The following is an 18,533-nucleotide window of genomic DNA, read 5'->3' as shown; positions in this document are numbered from 1 at the left end:
AGAGGAAAGATCAGGGATGGAGAACTAGAATCCCTAAAGTCCAGAAATTCAAAACGAAGCATGTTTATTAAGTGGTTTCCTTTTACTTATTTCTCCCATTTCTTAAAATAAATAAAACCTTCAGACACATACAAGTGAAACACATCATCCTTCAAAGTGCAGTTACATTTCCATCCCACTCCCAAGAATCACATAAAGCTTTGTCAAGTAACCAAAAGACCCCTCAAGGCTCCCATCGGTCCCTTCCCCTGGCAATGAGAACAGACAGGGCTGTGCTGCCAAGGAGCTGCTTGCTGGGGGCCTGTTCTGAAATACAGGTGCAAGAGGCAGGGCTGCAGCCGGGAGGGAGAGTTTAGGATACGTAGTATGAAAACAAACCCAACCTGTTGAGAGTCCAAAGAGTCCATTACCAGAACAGTTAGTTACTTTGGGAGCCCTGGAAGGAACTGAGCTGATGACAGGCATGAGTGATGGATCAGAACCGTGTGAAGCTGCTGTGACAGCAGAATCTGGGACAAGGGATTAAGTCATTTTGCCCAAAGTCATGGGCTCCCTTTGCCCCCAGTCTGGGCCTGGCCTAGGTGATGTGCCAGCACCCAGCACCAGCTGCCTCCCAGGATGAGTTAAGAGTCTGCCTGTACTCCAAGCACACCAAGTAACAGAGAAAAGAGAAAGAGAAGATGAGGTCTGATGCTTGAGTTCCATCTGATACAATCTCTCTTTACTGATGTCTTTAGGAATCTGTTCTCACCAGGGGCACTGAGCAGAGGTATGGGCACATACAAGTCCATCAAGTCCTTTCAGGCCCGTAGAAAGTTGCTATCAGTAAGATTTAGCACCACTTAAACCACCATGATTTTGACCTCATCGTTCTCATCAGCACGGTAGAAGAAGGGAATGCACGGGTTTTCCAGCAGGGAGCCCAGCCTCTCCTGAGGGTTCTGGATTTCTCTGAGAAGCTGCATTATTTGCTTTGCCGTGGGGTCTTCTTGGTTTGGCTGAGAAGCTTTACTGTCAACAGGGGGGAAACCGGATTGGTGAAGAACAGCAGCCTCTTGTTCTGCTTCATCTGACAGATTGACCTCTCGTAACCCTGCAAGGAGCACAGACAAGGCAGGCAGGTAACTCCTCCCGTCCACACACCAGGCTGAGACCCGGGGCTGCTCCCCCTGCACAGGGCTTGTCCTGGCTGCAGCTTACCTGCTCCATCGGTGGCGTTCAGCTCCATGCGCCTCTCTGCTGGAAGCACACCTTCAGGCTGGCTTGCCAACAACTCTGGGTTCTGAGCAGCTGCTACATACTTGCTGTACCATTCATTTCTTTCCCTGACCAGGCGCATCACTAAGTCCTGCAGTTCCAGTAGTTTCATCTGCACCAAAGTAAAGGAAAGCCCGTGAAACACGCACACAAACATGCCACTACAGTTTGCGGCCCTATTCCTGTCACAAAATTAGCAAACAAACGCACAAAGGTTTGCACTCTGAAAGTGCTCCCCAGGCCCACCCTGGTTGGAATAGTACCACAGAAAGGATTCCTTGCCTTCATCTCTTCCTTATCCTGAGCCAACCTGCTGATATACTCCTCCTTCTCCTGGTGCCGCTGTTTGAGGATAGCCCTTTGACTCTGGTAGAGTGCAATGTACTCCCCTGGAACACAAGAGAAGCCTCAGGAGTGTCTGCAAGATTGGGGTACAAGCCCTATAGTGAAGTACGAGGCATGAGGACCCAGGAAATCCAGCCCTGGAGTGGAGACCTAGCCCAGATACGCAGCAGTAGGAGACATGAAGGGCTTGGTAGTTTGAGGGCTCCAGCTCCAAAAGCTGTTTGGGGACCTTCTGCTCCCCACATAAATAAGGCACTGAGCAAGCTCTAGCCTGTGCTGGTGTTGCCTAAACATACCAATGGTGTCAGTCTCTCCAGACAGCTGGATGCAGCGGTGCTCCAGCTCCTCCAGACGCTCCTTCATATCAGCCTTCTCACGCATCAGCTCTGTGAAACGCAACTGAACACACAAAGTGGGGGTGGTCACCTGGGCTGCTCATGTACAGACAACACCTGTGCTAAAGGTAACACCCCTGTGACACTGGTCTGAGCCTGGGGAACAAATCCTGCTCCTTTACAACCAAGCAGTGGGCAAGCTTTTTAGGATGGAGCTTCTTACTGTGGAACATCTGCTGCTTATTCCCCTACAACCTGTTTGTGTTGTGTCTGACACTGGATCCAAGTCTGGCTGAACAGTGTAGTAGAGCTGAAACAACATGAGATGCTTTGCTTACCTGTAGCTTGTCCATGGCAGTTTTCAAAGCCTCATGAACCTCCACTGGAACAGTATCCATAATGGAGCCTGGAAGGGATGTGTGCAATTTACAGTTTCTCTTGGGGCAGGACACACTCACAGACCCAAAGGTCTGTCTCAGAGCAGCCATGGCCAGCTGGCCCAGCACCTCATGGTCACACTGTCCCCAAACTGTGCCGAGATTTTACCTCCATCCAGTGTGATGTGATGTTGCTGCTCCTGCCTAAGAGCTGCAATTTGCTGCAGGAGGGTTCTGCACTGCTGCTTCTGAGCAGCCAGCTGCTTCCTCAGATCTTGTCGCTCCTGCTCCACTTGGTACATGGCAGAGGTCACAAAAGTAACCTAAGAAGAATTTCAGAGTGTGGACATTAGTGCTTCCCCTGTGTTCAGCAGGATCTATGGTGCATCTCAGGACAGAGTAACAGTTTACCCCGTTTTATTTATGGGTGTGAAACCAAGAACTATGTGACTGCCCTGTTACTAAGCCAGGCAGCAGCTACTGCCTCTTCTCGCTCCCAATCAGTGCAGGTTAAAAACTGGGTCCCTTGAGAGCTGCTTGACTGCAGTAATATGACTGTACTTGCAGATAAATCTTGTAGATATTTGACACCATTTCCAAATTGCCTTCCAAGCTAAAGAGACCATCATCATCAAAGCCCCATTAAAGAGCTGCTCTGCCAGCTGAGTTATCATAAGGAAACCACTGCCAGACTTCCAACCTGTTTTGCAGGGATGCTGCAGAAGTCTTGGCTTCTTGCTGCTGTGCACAAGGAACTTTTGCATTTCCCTCATGACTGCACTCAGCTGGTAGGATAACAGCTGATAAACGTCTCTGCAATTTAACTGGTTTCTTTTTCTAGATATTTGCTTAGAACTAAAACCAAAGGCTTTTCTATCCATTAAGACTCACCATTTCTTCATGGCTTTCAAACTTCTCTGGGATCACAAGTGAAGGTTTTTGGATTTCTTCAGTCACTGCTTCATCCCCTTCTGTAAAAGGAGGACGGTGAACAAGGAGGCAATGCTGCAGAGAACCCAGCTCTGCCTCCTCCCTGATACAGCCACTCACCCTCCAGTTGGTGCAAAATTCTGCCATCCATTTCTGCTGCTAGCTGACTGATCTGGGCCTGCAGCTCTTTGTTCTCTCTGGCTACAGCTTCTAGACTTTCCTGCAAGGGAGAAGCAGAGGATCACAAAAACCTACACAAGCCAGACTGCTAACACTCACTCCAGACAGTAGCACCACACACACAAACATACAAGCAGTACTTCAGCTCCAGACAGGTATCACTCGTAGGGCACAGGGTGTAATCTCAGCATCACAGAACAGCCCAGGGTGGAAGGGACTGGCCAAATCTCTCGCTCAATGATTACCTCCCATCTTGTCCCTTTTTACTGTTACCTTGGTCTGCTGCAGCTCTTTCAGGTGCATTTCCACTGTCACCTTCCCCTGGACCTCCTCATGCTGCAGGCGGTCCATGAGCTGTGTCTGAAGCAGGAATTGCTTGTGCAGTTCGTCCTTCTCAGCAGCGAGCTGCTGGAAGGCCAGGGCGTACTGCTGCAGGTGGCTGTAGCACTGGTCCCGCTGCTCCTGCAGGCCATGGGCCTCCTGTGTCTTCAGCTCCAGCTGAGAGAACAAGACCAAACCACCACATCAAACCCTTTCTGCCTGAAAAGCTGATCCGTGTGACATGATCCAAACTGTCAACCATTGCCCCAAAGCCACCAACCAGGCAGGCAGCCACCATCTGCCCCCATATGCTGGTCTCCCACATCAGGCAGCAGATGATAGGGGAAGGCTCCCAGCTGGATCTTTACAATATCCATTTCCATGCTTACATCAGTGTCTGGGAAGTTGCCAGCAATTTGCACAATCCAGCCCTGCCATTCCACTGCTGGTGCTCACCGTCTCTTTGAGCTCCCCCAGGTTCTCCTGCAGCTGCCCAAGCTTCTTGGCCAGCTCTTTCTTTACGTATTGCTCTGACTGTAGGGCACTTGTAACCTCCATGTTTTCATTTGTCTGCAAGACAAACATGACTGTGTAAGGAAACTGCCCCAACCACCATGAAACAGGCTCTCAATAAAACACGTTAGTTCCCAGTACAACAGGGTGCCATCCCTTGTGTTTTTCTGAACTGTAACTGAGGGCCATAAATTGACTGTTTAGGACAGTAAATAACTTACAGAAAGGTTCAGAAGATGGGAGAAGAGCAAGGAAAGAGGCAGGGGAATCAGTGCTGGGACAGTGCCAAGAGGCCTGGTACATCATGCAGCCTGTCAGCTCCAAAGCAGATGGGTGGTATGAATATCCCAAAGAGAGCCACAGACATTCAAAAACAAGGAGTTCAAAAAGGACTAAAGAAAAAAAAAATCAACAGCTAGACCATGTGTCAGTCTGCTAGGGCCCCCAGAGGGGAAGGTGTTACATTGAAAGAAGCAAAGCAAGAGTAAGCCAAGTAAGGAGTAAGTAAGAGCTCCAGGATAGGTAAGAATGACAGCAGCAGGAGAGAATACTGTTGAGAACTTCCTCATGGGCAAATATAGGGAACAGGAAATGGATATCTTCAGGTAAAAGGGCAGGAGGAATACCCAGGGACAGAAACAGCCTGACTGGCAGGGGATGAGAAGGAAAAGGAAACAGTTCTGGACAAAGATATTGGTTTATCTGCTAGAGCACCTGAGGGAGTAAGGAACTGCAGGGAACCTCGTGGTATGGCACTATGAATCAGAGGATGGAGCAGCCACAGTCTCAGAGGATAAGAGAGGGATAATGCTGCTGCCAGTTTTTAACATCTGCGCTACAAAAGGATTGCACCAGTGAGGGAAGCAGTGAGAAAAGATGCATGGAAGAGACCTACCAGTTTGACAAACCCATTCTGCAGCTCAGCCAGCTGCTCCTTCAGATCCCGGTTCTGGCTCAGTGCCCTACTGATTGTGGCCTTATCACTCTGCATGTCCTCCAGGATCTGCTGCCTGTCCACAGCCTCCTCGCTGTAGCGCTGCACAGTCTTTTCCAGCTCCAGCAGCCGCTCCTCCTGCTCCCGGTTGAGGTGGCTCAGCTGCTCATTGTCACGGACCTGGGCCTGGTACTGCCCGTGCAGCTCCTCCTTCTCCTGCTGCAGCCGTTGGATCTCCTCCTGCAGACTGAGCTCAGCTGCCGTGGGCCCCGGGGGTGAGGGAAGCTCGATATCCATGGGCTTCACTGCTGAGGAAATGCAGTCAGAAGGGGCTCAGTCACACAGAAAATGGCTGGGTGAGACACATCCCTGCTGGGTACACAAAGCACACCCCAGCCCATACGGCTCTGTGACCCAGAAGAGATCACCAGCTGCAGTATCCAGCACAGCACTGAAAGGAACAAAGAGCAAACCTACCCCAAACCCAAGCATAGCATCCTGCTGTCTGCTGCTGACTCCTTCACAGCCCTAGCAGGAGCATCCTGCCTTCCCAAACTCCTGTGCCAGAGAGGCTGACAGTACAGTCAGGCCAATACTACAGACATAACCAGGCTGCTGGTCCATTCACTGCAAGAGTTCACTTGCTGTTTCCCAGGAGAAGAGGGTTCTTAGGGTCACCTGGTCTCCAGCTGCCTTCCCAGCATCAGACCTACTTGCACCTCCTGTGCAGAAGCATCTGCACAGCAGGACAGAGTTATCCAGCTCCACTCTGCAGTGAGAAGCCCCACCTTGGAAGCCCTACCTGATGTGCTCAACAGCTCTGTAACATTGTCTTCCAGCTCCTGAATTTTGGCCATGTGTTTCTCCTTCTCCTCTGCCATTGTGTGGACCTGCAAGGCCACACAAGTGAAAATTACAACAATGTTCATGGGGCATTTCTTGCTGCCCATGTTTGTCCAGAGCTGGGATGCTGCCCCTGGGGTTACCTGCTCAGAGAGCTGCTGCACCCGCTGCTGCCAAATGCTCCCCTCCTCCCTCAGTTTCTCCACATACTGATCTCTTTCTGCTTGCAGCTGGTGAAGTGACTCTGAGAGCTGTTCAAATCAAAATCAGACAAAATCCTATTGGCTAAGTAAATTTGGTTTAAGGGATAAAACTTGAAGAAACCAGTGTTAGTGCAAAGCTCAGACTACATTTTTCTGCCCCACAAGTTTCCTTACGGACATCAAGATTTGGATATTTCATACAACCTCTTACCTGAGCTACCTGGGTTTCTAGGCTCGCCTTCTCCTCCAGAGCCATCTGCAGCTGCTGGTTTGCATCCAGACTCCCTCCCTGGCTTGAGAACTGTTAATAAAAATCAGAAAGCTAAGGCAAAATGTTAATACTCAATTCCTGCACAGCCTTTCCCCTGGGAGTAACCTGCCACATGATCTATGTTGTAACCTTCTATAGTTCTTTAAAGTGCTCCAACTCATAGTGAAGTTCAGTGTGGGAAAAAAAAATAGGGGGATTAAAAACAAAAAGCTGAGATTTTAGTCCTGTAAAACAGGCTGAATTGGGCAGCTCCTCCCTACCAATTTTACATTTACTGTTTTTTTAATTAAGAAAATAGGATTCAATCAAACTTTGGCTCAGAAATTTTGTGCATTTCCAGAGTCTGCACTATACAGCCAGATCAGATAGTATAAAAGCTGTGACCTTAAAAGTTGTCAGACATGTCAGGAATTTAAAGCCAGTGTCTGAAGTATGTCAGTGGACTGAGCAGCAAGGCTGGTTCAGCTGAGGCACAGCACTTTTCCCAGAAGAGCAGCAGTTGGCTTAATTTCAAGGGTAACTTAAGACACAGTCTAGGAATAAAAAAAAGAGCATTTTCTTCCCTCCCAGGCTCAGGGTTACACCAAGCTTGCCCTCTGACCTGCTAACAGCTGGCTCCATGCACTCTTTCCCCAGCTGACTTCAAGCTGCCACTGTCCAATTCACCACCTTCCACTGGTGGGTACAAACACCCCCCCTACTCAGCTCGTTACTCAGTGAGACTGCACAACTGAGTAACCAAAATCCTGAACAGACACAACCAGAACAGTCACTGTATTTCCACATTTCACCCTGTCTCACTGTACAACAGTTTTAGCAGACTAATGCAACATTGCTTTTCAATCAATGTGTGCTTTTCAATCAATTTACAGCTCCAGCTCCCTAGGGAATACAAACTTTCTGTTCCTCTGAGGCCTCACTGAAAGCTTTTTTCTAGGAGGATGTCTTGATGAGATTGAGCCTTCCTTAAAGCCAGGAGTTAACTCTTGCCCCCTGTCTCAGAAGGAAGTGTAGCAGTGTCATCAGTGTCATCTGTGTCATTTGCCCTCACCTGTTGAATCATCAGTTCAGCCATTTCCAATTTCTTCTGCAAATCTTCCACATCCAACTTCATAGCTGAGTTCTGGGACACCAGAGAGTGAACCTTCTCTGACAGCTCTGAATTCTGCTGTTTTATTTCCTCACTACTTTTGCTAAAACAAACAAAAAATTAAAGTGGCTCTGGGTCTGCTGATGTCCAGGTCATAAATCTACAAACCAGTGCTTCCTGGCAGCTAGAATCACAGAAACATGCATCTAGTGACTATTTTTTTTAATGGAATATCTGGCTTCCCAAGTCAGCACCTGTGGTCTGTGCCACTTGTAATGTTTTGGGGCTCTTCTGCAGTACTGAGCAGAAGGGACTTACCTTCGTTTGTACAGTTCCAGTTTCAGGTTGTCTCGCTCCTTCACTAACTCTTTATTATGCTGGAGAAAAAGGAAATTACTGAATCATCTATAGACTTCAAACAAACAAATAAGATATTAAAAAATACTTCATTTCATCTTTAACAGATCAGCTAAAGCAGAAAAAGTCACCACTTTAGCAAAAACCTCAGGACAGGTATGCTTAGAACCTCCTGAATTTGCCAGGAATAAGTCTGCTCAGTCTTTTCAAATGTGATGCTACAAGTATTTCTGCAAACTTCTGGCTTAACATCAATTCTGAAGTGTGTGTTTAATGGAGATTTCTGGGACAAAGTCTCTCTCTTGTGTGGAACTGCCAGACTAATGAAGTGAGGTGCCAGATCTGAAGACACCAACTGGACCGTATGATTTAGTCACAGAAACTTGAATGAAGTTTGCCTTGATCATGGGGAATACAGGGCTTTACAAGGATAATTAACAAGGTTGATTTTCTGCCTCTTCTCCAAGCAGGGACTGCAGACATTGCAGCAGTGTAGTAATAAGCAAACAGCCAAAGGCAGAACTGCTGGTTAAGCATAAACAGAGTTGACTCTTACCTTCTCTGACTGCTTTTGCTGCATGGAGATGGAGGACAAAGTGCGCTCCAGCTCCGAGACCCGCTGGCGAGACGAATGTAAACGGGCAGCAAGGCTTTCAGCTTCTCCTGGACAAGTCAGAGCACAGTCAGTTGAGGCTAGATCACAAAGAGCATTTTGGAACTGGCTGAACAGCACTTTCTACTTTGTCAACAAGCTCTTCAGGCAGCACAGAGCTTTGTAAATCAGCAGAGCTGGCTCCACTCCTGGCTCTATATCATTCACTAACAGCCCTGGGAGCACAGCTCTCTCTCTACCTGCCTCACTTTAGAGGCAGATGATGAAACTTCCTTTGCAGAACAATAGACAATATGTTGTCTGGGTTGGTTTTTTTTTTTCCTATTAGAATACATTGCTCAAATTTAGTTCAGAATAAAAGGCTCAGGTAAGACCTAGATTAACATGAAAGCTGTGTGGGAGGCGGGGTGGAAAAGGGGAACAAAGTTTTTAAAGTATCAGAAAGGAACAGTTTGGAGTAGTAACCAGGCCCAAGAGAGGTGACAAGGCTTTAGTGATGCACAAAACAACCTCAACTGCTGTGAGACCAACATGCTCCCATTTGGGGGCAGCTATGATGACAGCAGCAGTGCCAGTGCCAAAGGCTGCTCACGGAGGAGTCGGGGAGTGCTGTGAGCTGGCTGCCAGCAACTGTTCGTGCCTGTGACTTGACACCCACAGTTCAACCACCAGCTTGAGCTGCAGAGACAGTCACGTACCTGATTTCTGCCGTGCAGCTTGCTGAGTATGGCCAAGGGCTGTCTGCAACTCAGATTTCTCAGAAACGAGAATTCCAATAGTCTGGATATGAACCTTTGGGAAAGGAAAATCAGCTCAGTGCAGAACTTCTTTGCTTGCCACTGCAACATCACTGTTGTCACGAAAGGACAATTCAGTAAAGAGCTCTTGCAGTTAAGTACAGTCTGGCTGACACTTGCAGTTTTCCTAAAGGAATGGACTTCTGGCTTCAAGGATAAGGACTATGAGTGCTCAGTAATCCACAAAACAGCAGAAGTCAGGTGATGTTACTGTAAGGGAGCCTCTGCCTTACCTGTAACTGTTCCCTCAATGCTGCTTGCTCTTTAGAAAATTTCTGTTCAAACTCCTTCTTTTCCTGTAGAAACAAATAATGCTTGGTCAGCACAAACATGCAGATAGTTAACCCTTGTTTTATGTCAAACTAAAAAAGCAGGAATTCATTGGTACTATTTCTAGCATCTAAATGATACCAGTATTTTTAAAGACATGCTTAATCTTCCATTATTTGAACTACCTAATCGTTTTTCCATCCCAGACCAGCAGTGATAGCAAGTGCAATCATTGCAGCACACACGTGGCAGTGTTGGAATGGAAGCTCCTGGCAAGGACCCAAACTGTAACCTTCTGCCCCCACTGTACTCCTCCAACTTGAGCATTTAAATATTAGCTTTGGTCAAAATAAGAATGCTGCCTGTCAGGCCCAACTCATGAAGTCAAAATATTCAACCTTATGCTACAAATTAAAACTGAAGCTAAGACAAGATCACGTACGCTTGTGCCACAATCCACTGTGTTTTCTACTCCTCAGAGAAACAGATACCTATTTCTGTATCTATCAAAAAATAGGACACACTTTACCTTCTCCAGCTGATTCACTGCTTCTTGGTTCTGCTGTTTCTGTGGAAGAAAATTGATGCACCAATATTAAGAGAGAATATTCTCATACTGCTGAAACACATTTTCACTTTGATGAAGTAGGATATACGCCCAGTTAATGCAAAGAGAATTTCCATTTCTGTAGAAGATTAGGAAGTTCATCTTAGCTATTAAAAGTAAGAGATTTGGGGCTCCCTTCACTATTGCATGTGATATGTTTTTCATTGTCCAGTACATTATCACAGTTCTCCCCCAATACCTCTGCTGAAACTCCTCTATGTTCCTATCTGAGCATCCAGCAACTTCAGTTTAAACTTGCAATATCCCACATCTATGCAATTAATCATAGTCAAACTGGTGTGTTAGCAAAAATGCTTTCAATAAAAAATAAATACCTAAATCCCAAACCAAAAGTCCTTTCCTTTATGTGATTCCTTAGACTTCTATCCCGTTAGCAACGGGGCCTCTAAGTCATGCAGTGCCGCACGTACGTTGGCAGGATCCCACCAAGGTGGTATGAGACAGAGCTGAAGCCAGATGCAAGAAAAGGGATAGTTCTGTCCCAGCCAATTTCAGTCTTATGGGTGAAGTACTGGAGAGCTGTGACTGCACAAAGTGCATCTGGAGGTGTGAATGGGACAAAGGCTGCCCCAGCTGCCACCAAACCCTGTTCGCCCTTTGCTACTCTTGTCCCCCTGGCAGTTTTCTCACAGATGCCTCTTAAGTAACTACATAAATAGTATTTTTCCCCTTCCCAAATGATGAATATTGGCCAAGCTGTTTCTTTATTACCATTACTACCTCAGTACATTTTGAAACACAACTGCAGATGGAAGGGTGATGAGGTTTTGATTTTAGCAATGCCAGCACACAACATAACCAGGAAAAGCAAAGGCAAGAGCACAAATGCAGCAAAGGCCCTACAGAGTTCCAGACAAACAGAAAAGCTGGCAAACAATGAGAATCCTAGGTGGGCAACGCACTGTACCTCTGCAGCCCAACTAAAACACAAAATTAAACAGAACAGAACAAAAATAACCCAAAACCAAAAATGAAACAAAAAGAGGGGTCATGGGGTACACTGGGAAATGCTGAACTTTGGGAAAAGTCTAGTTTTAGAGAGGAACAAAATGGGGGAAAGTATTTCACACAAGAAAGGCTCTTTTCAGCCTGGAACAGATCCGCTTAGCTGCATTTCTTGCAGTGTTAAGGCTGAAGGCTGAAAAGCAGCAGCAGGAATCCATGCAGGCCACAGGACAAAGCAGTTCATTCATTGTGCCAAGAGAAGCTGAGGATATGATCAGAAAACAGCCCCAGGCTCTCTTGGACCTATTGCTCCCACTCTGCTGATATATTTAGAACAGCATCACCACCTGCAGAAACAGGTTTTCACACTGCTGCCAGCACCAGAATTCTGTATTTCAAGGATTCAGACCAGGACCAGAAATAGCTGTTTTATCAGGATGCTTATCATCCAGGGACAGTGTGAGGAGATCAACAGAGCACACTTAAATGGAAACAACAAAACTCTGTTTCTGCTTCCTCAGATGAGCCACCACACTCACAAGTGGCCTTAGGCTTTGATCCTCTCACAGGTTTTCCATCCAGCCCATTTTGTTCCATACAAAGTGCTGTGTAAGCAGCCTTCCTTGTGGCACTATGAGGGAACCCGTAACCTTGCAGACACCCAGAGAGCATGGAGGAGCAGCAAAGACAGCGTCAAACTGGTTGGTTGGATTGTTTCTTACCAATTCCTCTATCTTTGTAACGAGCTGTTTGTTAGTTAGATTGCTGGAATCCAGGGCTACTGCCAGCTCCTGGTAACGTGTCTGACGGGCACATGCATATAGGAGAAAAAGGAAGGAGCAGAAGAGGAGGAGGGAAGGAAAAAAGCAATAATTAAAAAGGACAGAAAAATAAATCATCATCACAGTTTGATATAATCAGATTCTCCAAACAAAACAAAATCTATGGTTTTGACAAAAGCAGCTGGGATGTCAACCTATTTTAGCCATTTCTGCTGAGGCCTCATTTTGACATAAGAGTGAATCAGAAATAAGAACTGCAGTTGCATGGAAGCCAGATTATCCCCCGTCCCCAAACTGGGAACACCTCCAATACCTGCCTCTGACTGTTGTGATCACAACTACTCAATTACAGCCCCAGGTGACACTACACAGTGATATATGTGACCTGTGCCTTCAGTTATGCCTCACTAACACTGCTGTAAGCACAGAATCCAAACAAGTGATCAACAGCAGCAATTAAGAAGAAAAATAAAAAACGTGACAGATTGAGAACAACTTACTTCCATTTCCTTAATATTTGTGGAAGAAACAGCATTTTCTCCATTCACATACGATGTAGACTAGAAGTAAATCAAGTAAGTTGGTTTTAGTCCCCAAGGCAACAAATCACTATTAGGTAAGAACCCACTATAACAGTAACACTCCTTATAGCACCTGTCACTTCAAACGACCACACACAGGCACAGAAAACACTTTTCTGGCTCAGGATAGACGCCGGCTGCCCCTGTGACAAGCTGATGTGAATTATTCAGACTGACTTCATATTCTTTTCCACTAAATCAAGAGTACATCTTTCCATGAATACGTACAATTCATTCATCCCACTCTCCTTTTCTTCCTACTGCTGAAATCTTACATTCCTAAACCAGGATTTTTTGCTCCTCAGTGTTTAAATATCACATTGGTTAGAATGGCTGCAGATGTCTCTGAGATTGAAGAGTGTTTCCTTGAGCTGTCTGCTTAAAGTTCCACATCAAACACCAAGAGAATTAATGGGACAAATGGATGAAAAGGAGTACCTGGGAAACCAGGCCATTGAGTTGTTCAGACAACTGACGGAGACCCTCTGTTGACGAGAAAGACCTGGGAACAAAGACCTGGCAATGAAAACCTCTCCCAGAGAGCTGCCCAAATCAGCACAGCATTGGGGCAGGAATAAAACCTTAATTTGTTTGGATCCTGATGCAAAGCCAACACAGACACTCACCTGTTCTCATCCAAAGCATTTTTATGATCCTCAGCTTCATGCATCTGTGGATTAAAACATAAAAACTTACAAGCCTGTAGAAGATGGGAGTCACACTTACGAATATGTCACTAAGACTTGATTAAACCTGGGCTCCAGTTCCACAGCTCCTGTAATTACTGGCTTCCCAAAGGAAGATGAACTTAAAACCACCAACTCAGCCCTGGCTTACACAATTTCTGAGTGGTGTGAGTCTGGGTTTCCTGGAATAGAGAAACTCAAGTGTAACAGGCTTTATGCCTGCTGTTTTTATTTATCAGGATAATCAACACTTTGCTGAAAAAAACTTCAACTGAATCTTTAATTAGTGGAAGGAAACACAGATTGATTGGACTGGAGACCTGTCTTATTAAGGGTACTTTCTGCTAATGAAATAGGAGAGAAGGGGAAGAAAAACAGCTTCAGAAGCCACAGGGACACGTGTATACTCTCACAGACAGATGATGACTGCATGTAGAGTGAAGAATGTAGTATTTTTAAGAGGAGAAAACCTGAACTAGTCATATTTATGAGGGTCATCTTTCTCCACACTAATGTGGCATCACTAACCAATATTCAATGGTAGAGCATTGATGATAAGTCACAAACCTGTGTCAGCTGCATGCTCTCAGGAGCAGGCAGAACAGAACCACAACTAGGGAGGCTGTTGATGTTAGATAGCACAGGGACATCGGGAGCAAGCTGTTCAGCACTACGAGTGGCAACATCACTGTCAAAGTATGCCTGTCACAAAACACAGCACAGGATTACAGCCTTCATGCACAATGAACAAACACACACACCAACACATCACCTTGTGACCTGCCTGTGAAAACCAGACAGATGTGAACAGTCAGTCATTAAGAAACATGTGGAAAGGAACCTGTGTTCTCCCCAGAGCAAAGAGGTGGCTGCATCAACCACAGACAAACACCGTCCCAGAGTGTGTCCTTTCATAAAGGACCAGTGTCCCATAATCCGACTCCCTTTTTTAACACAGGGCAATAATGTCACCCAAACTCTTAAGTTCACACACGACATTCACTGCAAAAGATTCACCAAAAATCAAGTACGGGCAAAGCCAAATGTCACTGCACTTCGAAAAGCACCACCTTCAAGGTGTTCCTGGGGAAAACACAGATCACTGTATGCAAATGAAGATGGAAAAGAACAGGGGAGTGACTACTTGAAAATTGGGTTAGTCAGACTCAAATGCTCTGTCTAAAATTCGATGAAATTTGTGGCATGCCATGACCCACCAGTTTAGAAACACGGCATTTATGAATAGGCCAGAGGGAGGGTGGCTGGGTGCAGGTCCCTGTGGCCCTGCTGCAGCCATAGATCCCATGACTAGAAGAATCTAAATAGAAAAGAGGAGCACCAAAAACCTATTTCTGGACAGCAATGCAAGTTCCCACCCAGCCTTTGTGGGAGGATGGATGGCATCTGCAGCCCCCTCTACGAAGCCACACTGCACTGGACTATTTCATCTCCTTGTACAGCACTAGAGCCATAAAGGTCCAGCAGTGCTCTCATGTTTTACAGCAATTTGATTGATTTCATCATCCAGCTCTGGTAAGTCATCACTTAAAAACACAACAAAACAGATGAGATAATCTTTCAGCATTCAGCCCCACCAATACACTGCAGCTCTCTGCAATTCCACCTGGAAGAGTTCCCTCTTACTTCAGTTACTTCCTTCTTGGTAATTCATAGGAAACAAGAAATCTCTCTTTTGGCATTCCCTGTTTACCTGCTCAGCACTTCACTCACTAATCCAGCGGCAAGGTTAAAACAGCAACAGTGAAGGCAGATTTAATGAAGGCAGTAAGTTGGAAGACTACAAAGGGAAGCAGAGTTTTCTCAATTTCTTTTTAGCAGGACAGGTACTGATGCTCTGAAGGAGCAATATATGTTAGGTGCTTATTAGGAAGGTCAGAAACTCCCTCACTTCTTTCAGCTAAAGGCTCTTCACTTTTATCAATCACACGCTCATCAGTATAAACATCAGAGGAACAATGAGGAATTCATTCCCCACTGCATCTCAAAATGATAATTTCTTCTGATCAGAACATTCTTTCTGCCTAATACTTCCAAGATGCAGAAACCAGTAATGTGCCTTAACCACAAGAACTCCTTCCTTCTTTCTTCATAAGGAACAGTTTTGTAATAAACTCTCAAAAACCCCAAAACTATTTGAACAATCAAATTTGTTGGAAACAGAAAGCATTAGAAGCAAAACACTTATATAGAAATTATGCATTGTGACATTCTAATAATGTAGAATAAAAAGTCAGTAATTCTGCTCAGCTTAGCATGTAGTAGGATCCACTTGTTTTCATACAAAGGCTTCTACTTAGCTGGTTTTCCTGTATTTCAGAGCCAAGAAGGCTGAAGTGAGAGAGAAGGGAGGGCTCTGCTTCACATGAAACACCATGGCAGCAGCTGCTCAGCTGCCAATGATCAGCTTTTCTGCCCTATTAGCATCAAGTTTCTGAACAGCATTTTCCTAACTCAGGATTTTTACAAGACAGCAACCGGAATGAGAAATCTTTCTTTCATTATATATTGCAGTTAAAGATTAGTTTTCAAATAATTCCTAAAACCCCAGGCACAACAATCCAAAAATTCTATAATAGCCAATCAGATCAAACTGTATCTCTGAGGAAAACAGAAAAAAAAATGGGGAAACAAGAACGAATAGAGTAATAAATTCTCCCTTTGCAGAACATGACTAAGCTGTAGACATATGTAGGCCTTCACTGCAAGGCTAATGTCACCTCAGCAACAGCACTGGACCACCTATCTTCATGTCACCCTCCAATGTGAAACAAGTCTCTTTCTCCAATATTTAACTTACTCTGAGCTTACAAGTATTAACTGAAACCAGTCCCCAGGACAACAGTGACAGTTTAGTCACAACACAAGTTTTCTGAGGCTGGACAGGTACACCCAGCACCCCAAAGCTGGCAGTGTGTCTTCACATCACTCGAGTTCTGCTGGTACAGAACCTACACAACACAGTCCAGCTGGTGGAACTCTGCATGTCAGATGTATTATCACACAAAAGAAAAAAGGATACAAAGGCAATTCACAGGGAATTCCATTCCACCTTGTGGTTTCACTTCATCTGTCAGGTACCCCAGATGATTACTATAGTTATATTTATTGCTGGAGACACATGGATATGCAGTAAATATAAGAGTGAGCTACTTAATGACAACTACATTGAAACAATGGTAGGGAAATAAGCTACCAAAATGATGCAAGTGAAAATGAAAAGCAGAGCTTCGGTACAACAAAACTGGAAGAACATTCTGGGCTACAAAATTTGACTTCTCTGAGTTCCTATCACAGTTTGGGCCTTATTTTAAATAAACTGACTGTCTGAAAATAAATATTTTTAAAAGGCTGTTTGTTTATGTGTGCTCCTAAACACCTTTCTCTTGCTTCTTGGCATACTTCCTGCCCTTTCCTCTTCAGGATCCTGGGAATGTGAAGACGCTAAAGCCTGGACATGCCTGGCTTTGAAGTATTTGACTTCCTGCCTAAGCATATTTAAACCCCTGGTACTTGCCAGACTGTACATCACCTGTGCCAGCTTCACTGCCTGTCATAAAAGGAGCGGCTGGAATAACCAGCCAGGGCAGCTGCTTGCCTGGAGATGAGCAGAAACGTGCCCTTCAGAAACCAAGCTCCAGGAAACAAAGCAATGACACTCAGAGCAGGAGAAATACAAAATATGGAAACACTACCTCTTCCTAGTGCAGTTTTCCTCAGCTGTTAAATGAGTTTATTGCCTCACCCCAAATTCCCGTTTTCCTCCAAGCTCAGCTGTCTCAAGGCTCACTTTTTGACGTGTTAACTTTGACGCAAACCAGAAGGGAACAAGCACTTAACGAGCAATGGTAACAAAGAGCTCCATGTTAATAAACCAGCAACAAAACTGAAGCAACTGACAATGGATGTGTGAGGAAAAGGCTCCATCCCAGAGATGGAGCTCAGTGTGAACAGAACCCGAAGCATGCGGGAGGGAGAGCGAGTCACTGCAAGGGACACAAGCACTGCCTCACCTTCCTCTTGTCCAATGAGGGTATGGCTACCCCATTGGAGCGGTTAAGGTCTGACACCAGCACTTTCAGAATGTTCTGAATCTACAGGAGGCGAAAGAAAAGGGGAAAGAGAAACGGCTCAGAGAAGAAAAGAGAGGAAACGTCAATCCAAGGCAGCCAAGGAACCAGCCTTGTCCAGCTCATGAGGACCACACACCTCAGCCCAGCAGGTCTGTGCACACCCAGGGCACCATCAGACAGGCTCCATCACCAGCTGCACCTTCCCAAACAGGCAGCTGCCAACTCCTGTAGCACACTTCATACAGCACCTACACCACGCAGCTCTTACCCCAGCATAACCACTTCCCAGCTCCAGTCAGATTGTCCAGAAAACCAAAGAAGAGGGAGGTGACAAATGATTTGGGAGAAAGAATGAGACACTCACATTCTCTGGAGGCTGCTGGTCATCAGTGGTGGGAGTTGCAGGTCTGCTGCCTTCTTTAGTTTTGCGTTTTTTCTTAGTTCCTGCAGTTGCTCCAGGGCTGTTCTTCTGCTGATATTCCTTCAGCTGTGAAGAGAAGAAGAATGTGAAGTCCAAACAGAATATGCCTACTGTAACCCCAAAAATCCCTCAAAACCTAACTCCACTGAGTAAAAATACAGATCAAGTGTAAGGACAAGAGAAATGCTCTTCCATTAATTCATCCGTTTGGGGGGAAAACATGAATCAAAATAAGCCCAGAGAAGGCTAAATTAAGACTGAAGTGATGGGTTTATGACAAGAGTTGTAAGCATTCAACTTTTGTTTACAGCCAATGCTGTTCGTGGGAAATTATTTGATACTCCATAGTGCAACTACAAGGAGATTGAAAGCACTGGTTTAGGGGATTTTTAGAGTTTTAAGTAAGAGCAATAAGGCAAAATTAATAAAGGGCAATTAATCCTGCATGCAAAGTGAAAAAGCACTGCCTGCTAGTAAAATGTTCCTCTCCATGAAAGATTTTATGAAGGACAGTTGCAATCTCCACAGTAGACACTGCAACAACTGCAAACTAAGGGGAAAACAACCTACAAACACTTTTTAATCGCATCCACTTCGCCCAGGAAGTGCCGGTCTGGTAAGATGTAACTCGAATCCCGCCAGGTCTGCCGGCATTTCTGTGCAATTGCTGCACGCCCGAGCCCCAGAGCGGCCGGTCCCGGCAGTTGTTTATACAAATAGGGGCACCCCCGGCCCGCACACCCCGGGCAGGGCACGGCGGGGC

General features: G+C 45.7%; 1 protein-coding gene across 5 annotated transcripts in view; it reads right to left on the bottom strand.

Annotated features, from left to right (window-relative positions):
* Nucleotides 1-47: 47 nt before the first annotated feature.
* The window catches only part of GOLGA2 (golgin A2), a 19,101-nt gene continuing 615 nt past the window's right edge, over nucleotides 48-18,533 (bottom strand). Inside the window, exons 2-28 of one of the 5 annotated variants that reach the window (XM_042052629.1) lie at nucleotides 17,714-17,836; nucleotides 17,290-17,370; nucleotides 13,826-13,960; nucleotides 13,199-13,242; nucleotides 13,011-13,074; nucleotides 12,492-12,551; nucleotides 11,932-12,012; nucleotides 10,166-10,204; nucleotides 9,600-9,662; nucleotides 9,268-9,361; nucleotides 8,513-8,619; nucleotides 7,918-7,976; nucleotides 7,561-7,702; nucleotides 6,450-6,539; nucleotides 6,179-6,286; nucleotides 5,995-6,082; nucleotides 5,154-5,500; nucleotides 4,202-4,315; nucleotides 3,698-3,922; nucleotides 3,365-3,464; nucleotides 3,206-3,285; nucleotides 2,484-2,637; nucleotides 2,276-2,343; nucleotides 1,899-2,001; nucleotides 1,540-1,646; nucleotides 1,201-1,369; nucleotides 48-1,093 (exon numbers count right to left, since the gene is read on the bottom strand). In XM_042052629.1, the coding sequence (XP_041908563.1) occupies nucleotides 843-1,093; nucleotides 1,201-1,369; nucleotides 1,540-1,646; nucleotides 1,899-2,001; nucleotides 2,276-2,343; nucleotides 2,484-2,637; nucleotides 3,206-3,285; nucleotides 3,365-3,464; nucleotides 3,698-3,922; nucleotides 4,202-4,315; nucleotides 5,154-5,500; nucleotides 5,995-6,082; nucleotides 6,179-6,286; nucleotides 6,450-6,539; nucleotides 7,561-7,702; nucleotides 7,918-7,976; nucleotides 8,513-8,619; nucleotides 9,268-9,361; nucleotides 9,600-9,662; nucleotides 10,166-10,204; nucleotides 11,932-12,012; nucleotides 12,492-12,551; nucleotides 13,011-13,074; nucleotides 13,199-13,242; nucleotides 13,826-13,960; nucleotides 17,290-17,370; nucleotides 17,714-17,836 (3,096 nt within the window). In that variant the 3' untranslated portion in view covers nucleotides 48-842. The remainder of the gene's footprint in view (nucleotides 1,094-1,200; nucleotides 1,370-1,539; nucleotides 1,647-1,898; nucleotides 2,002-2,275; nucleotides 2,344-2,483; nucleotides 2,638-3,205; nucleotides 3,286-3,364; nucleotides 3,465-3,697; nucleotides 3,923-4,201; nucleotides 4,316-5,153; nucleotides 5,501-5,994; nucleotides 6,083-6,178; nucleotides 6,287-6,449; nucleotides 6,540-7,560; nucleotides 7,703-7,917; nucleotides 7,977-8,512; nucleotides 8,620-9,267; nucleotides 9,362-9,599; nucleotides 9,663-10,165; nucleotides 10,205-11,931; nucleotides 12,013-12,491; nucleotides 12,552-13,010; nucleotides 13,075-13,198; nucleotides 13,243-13,825; nucleotides 13,961-17,289; nucleotides 17,371-17,713; nucleotides 17,837-18,533) is intronic. The other 4 variants (XM_042052630.1, XM_042052632.1, XM_042052633.1 and 1 more) reach the window with 4 other exon arrangements.

This window comes from Corvus kubaryi, unplaced genomic scaffold (assembly GCF_017639235.1).
Source record: "Corvus kubaryi isolate FWS band 111438036 unplaced genomic scaffold, C.kubaryi_AGA036_p1.0 78, whole genome shotgun sequence".
Taxonomy (NCBI): domain Eukaryota; kingdom Metazoa; phylum Chordata; class Aves; order Passeriformes; family Corvidae; genus Corvus; species Corvus kubaryi.
Note: the sequence above shows the minus strand (reverse complement) of the source record. Positions and strands in the feature narration are given on the sequence as shown.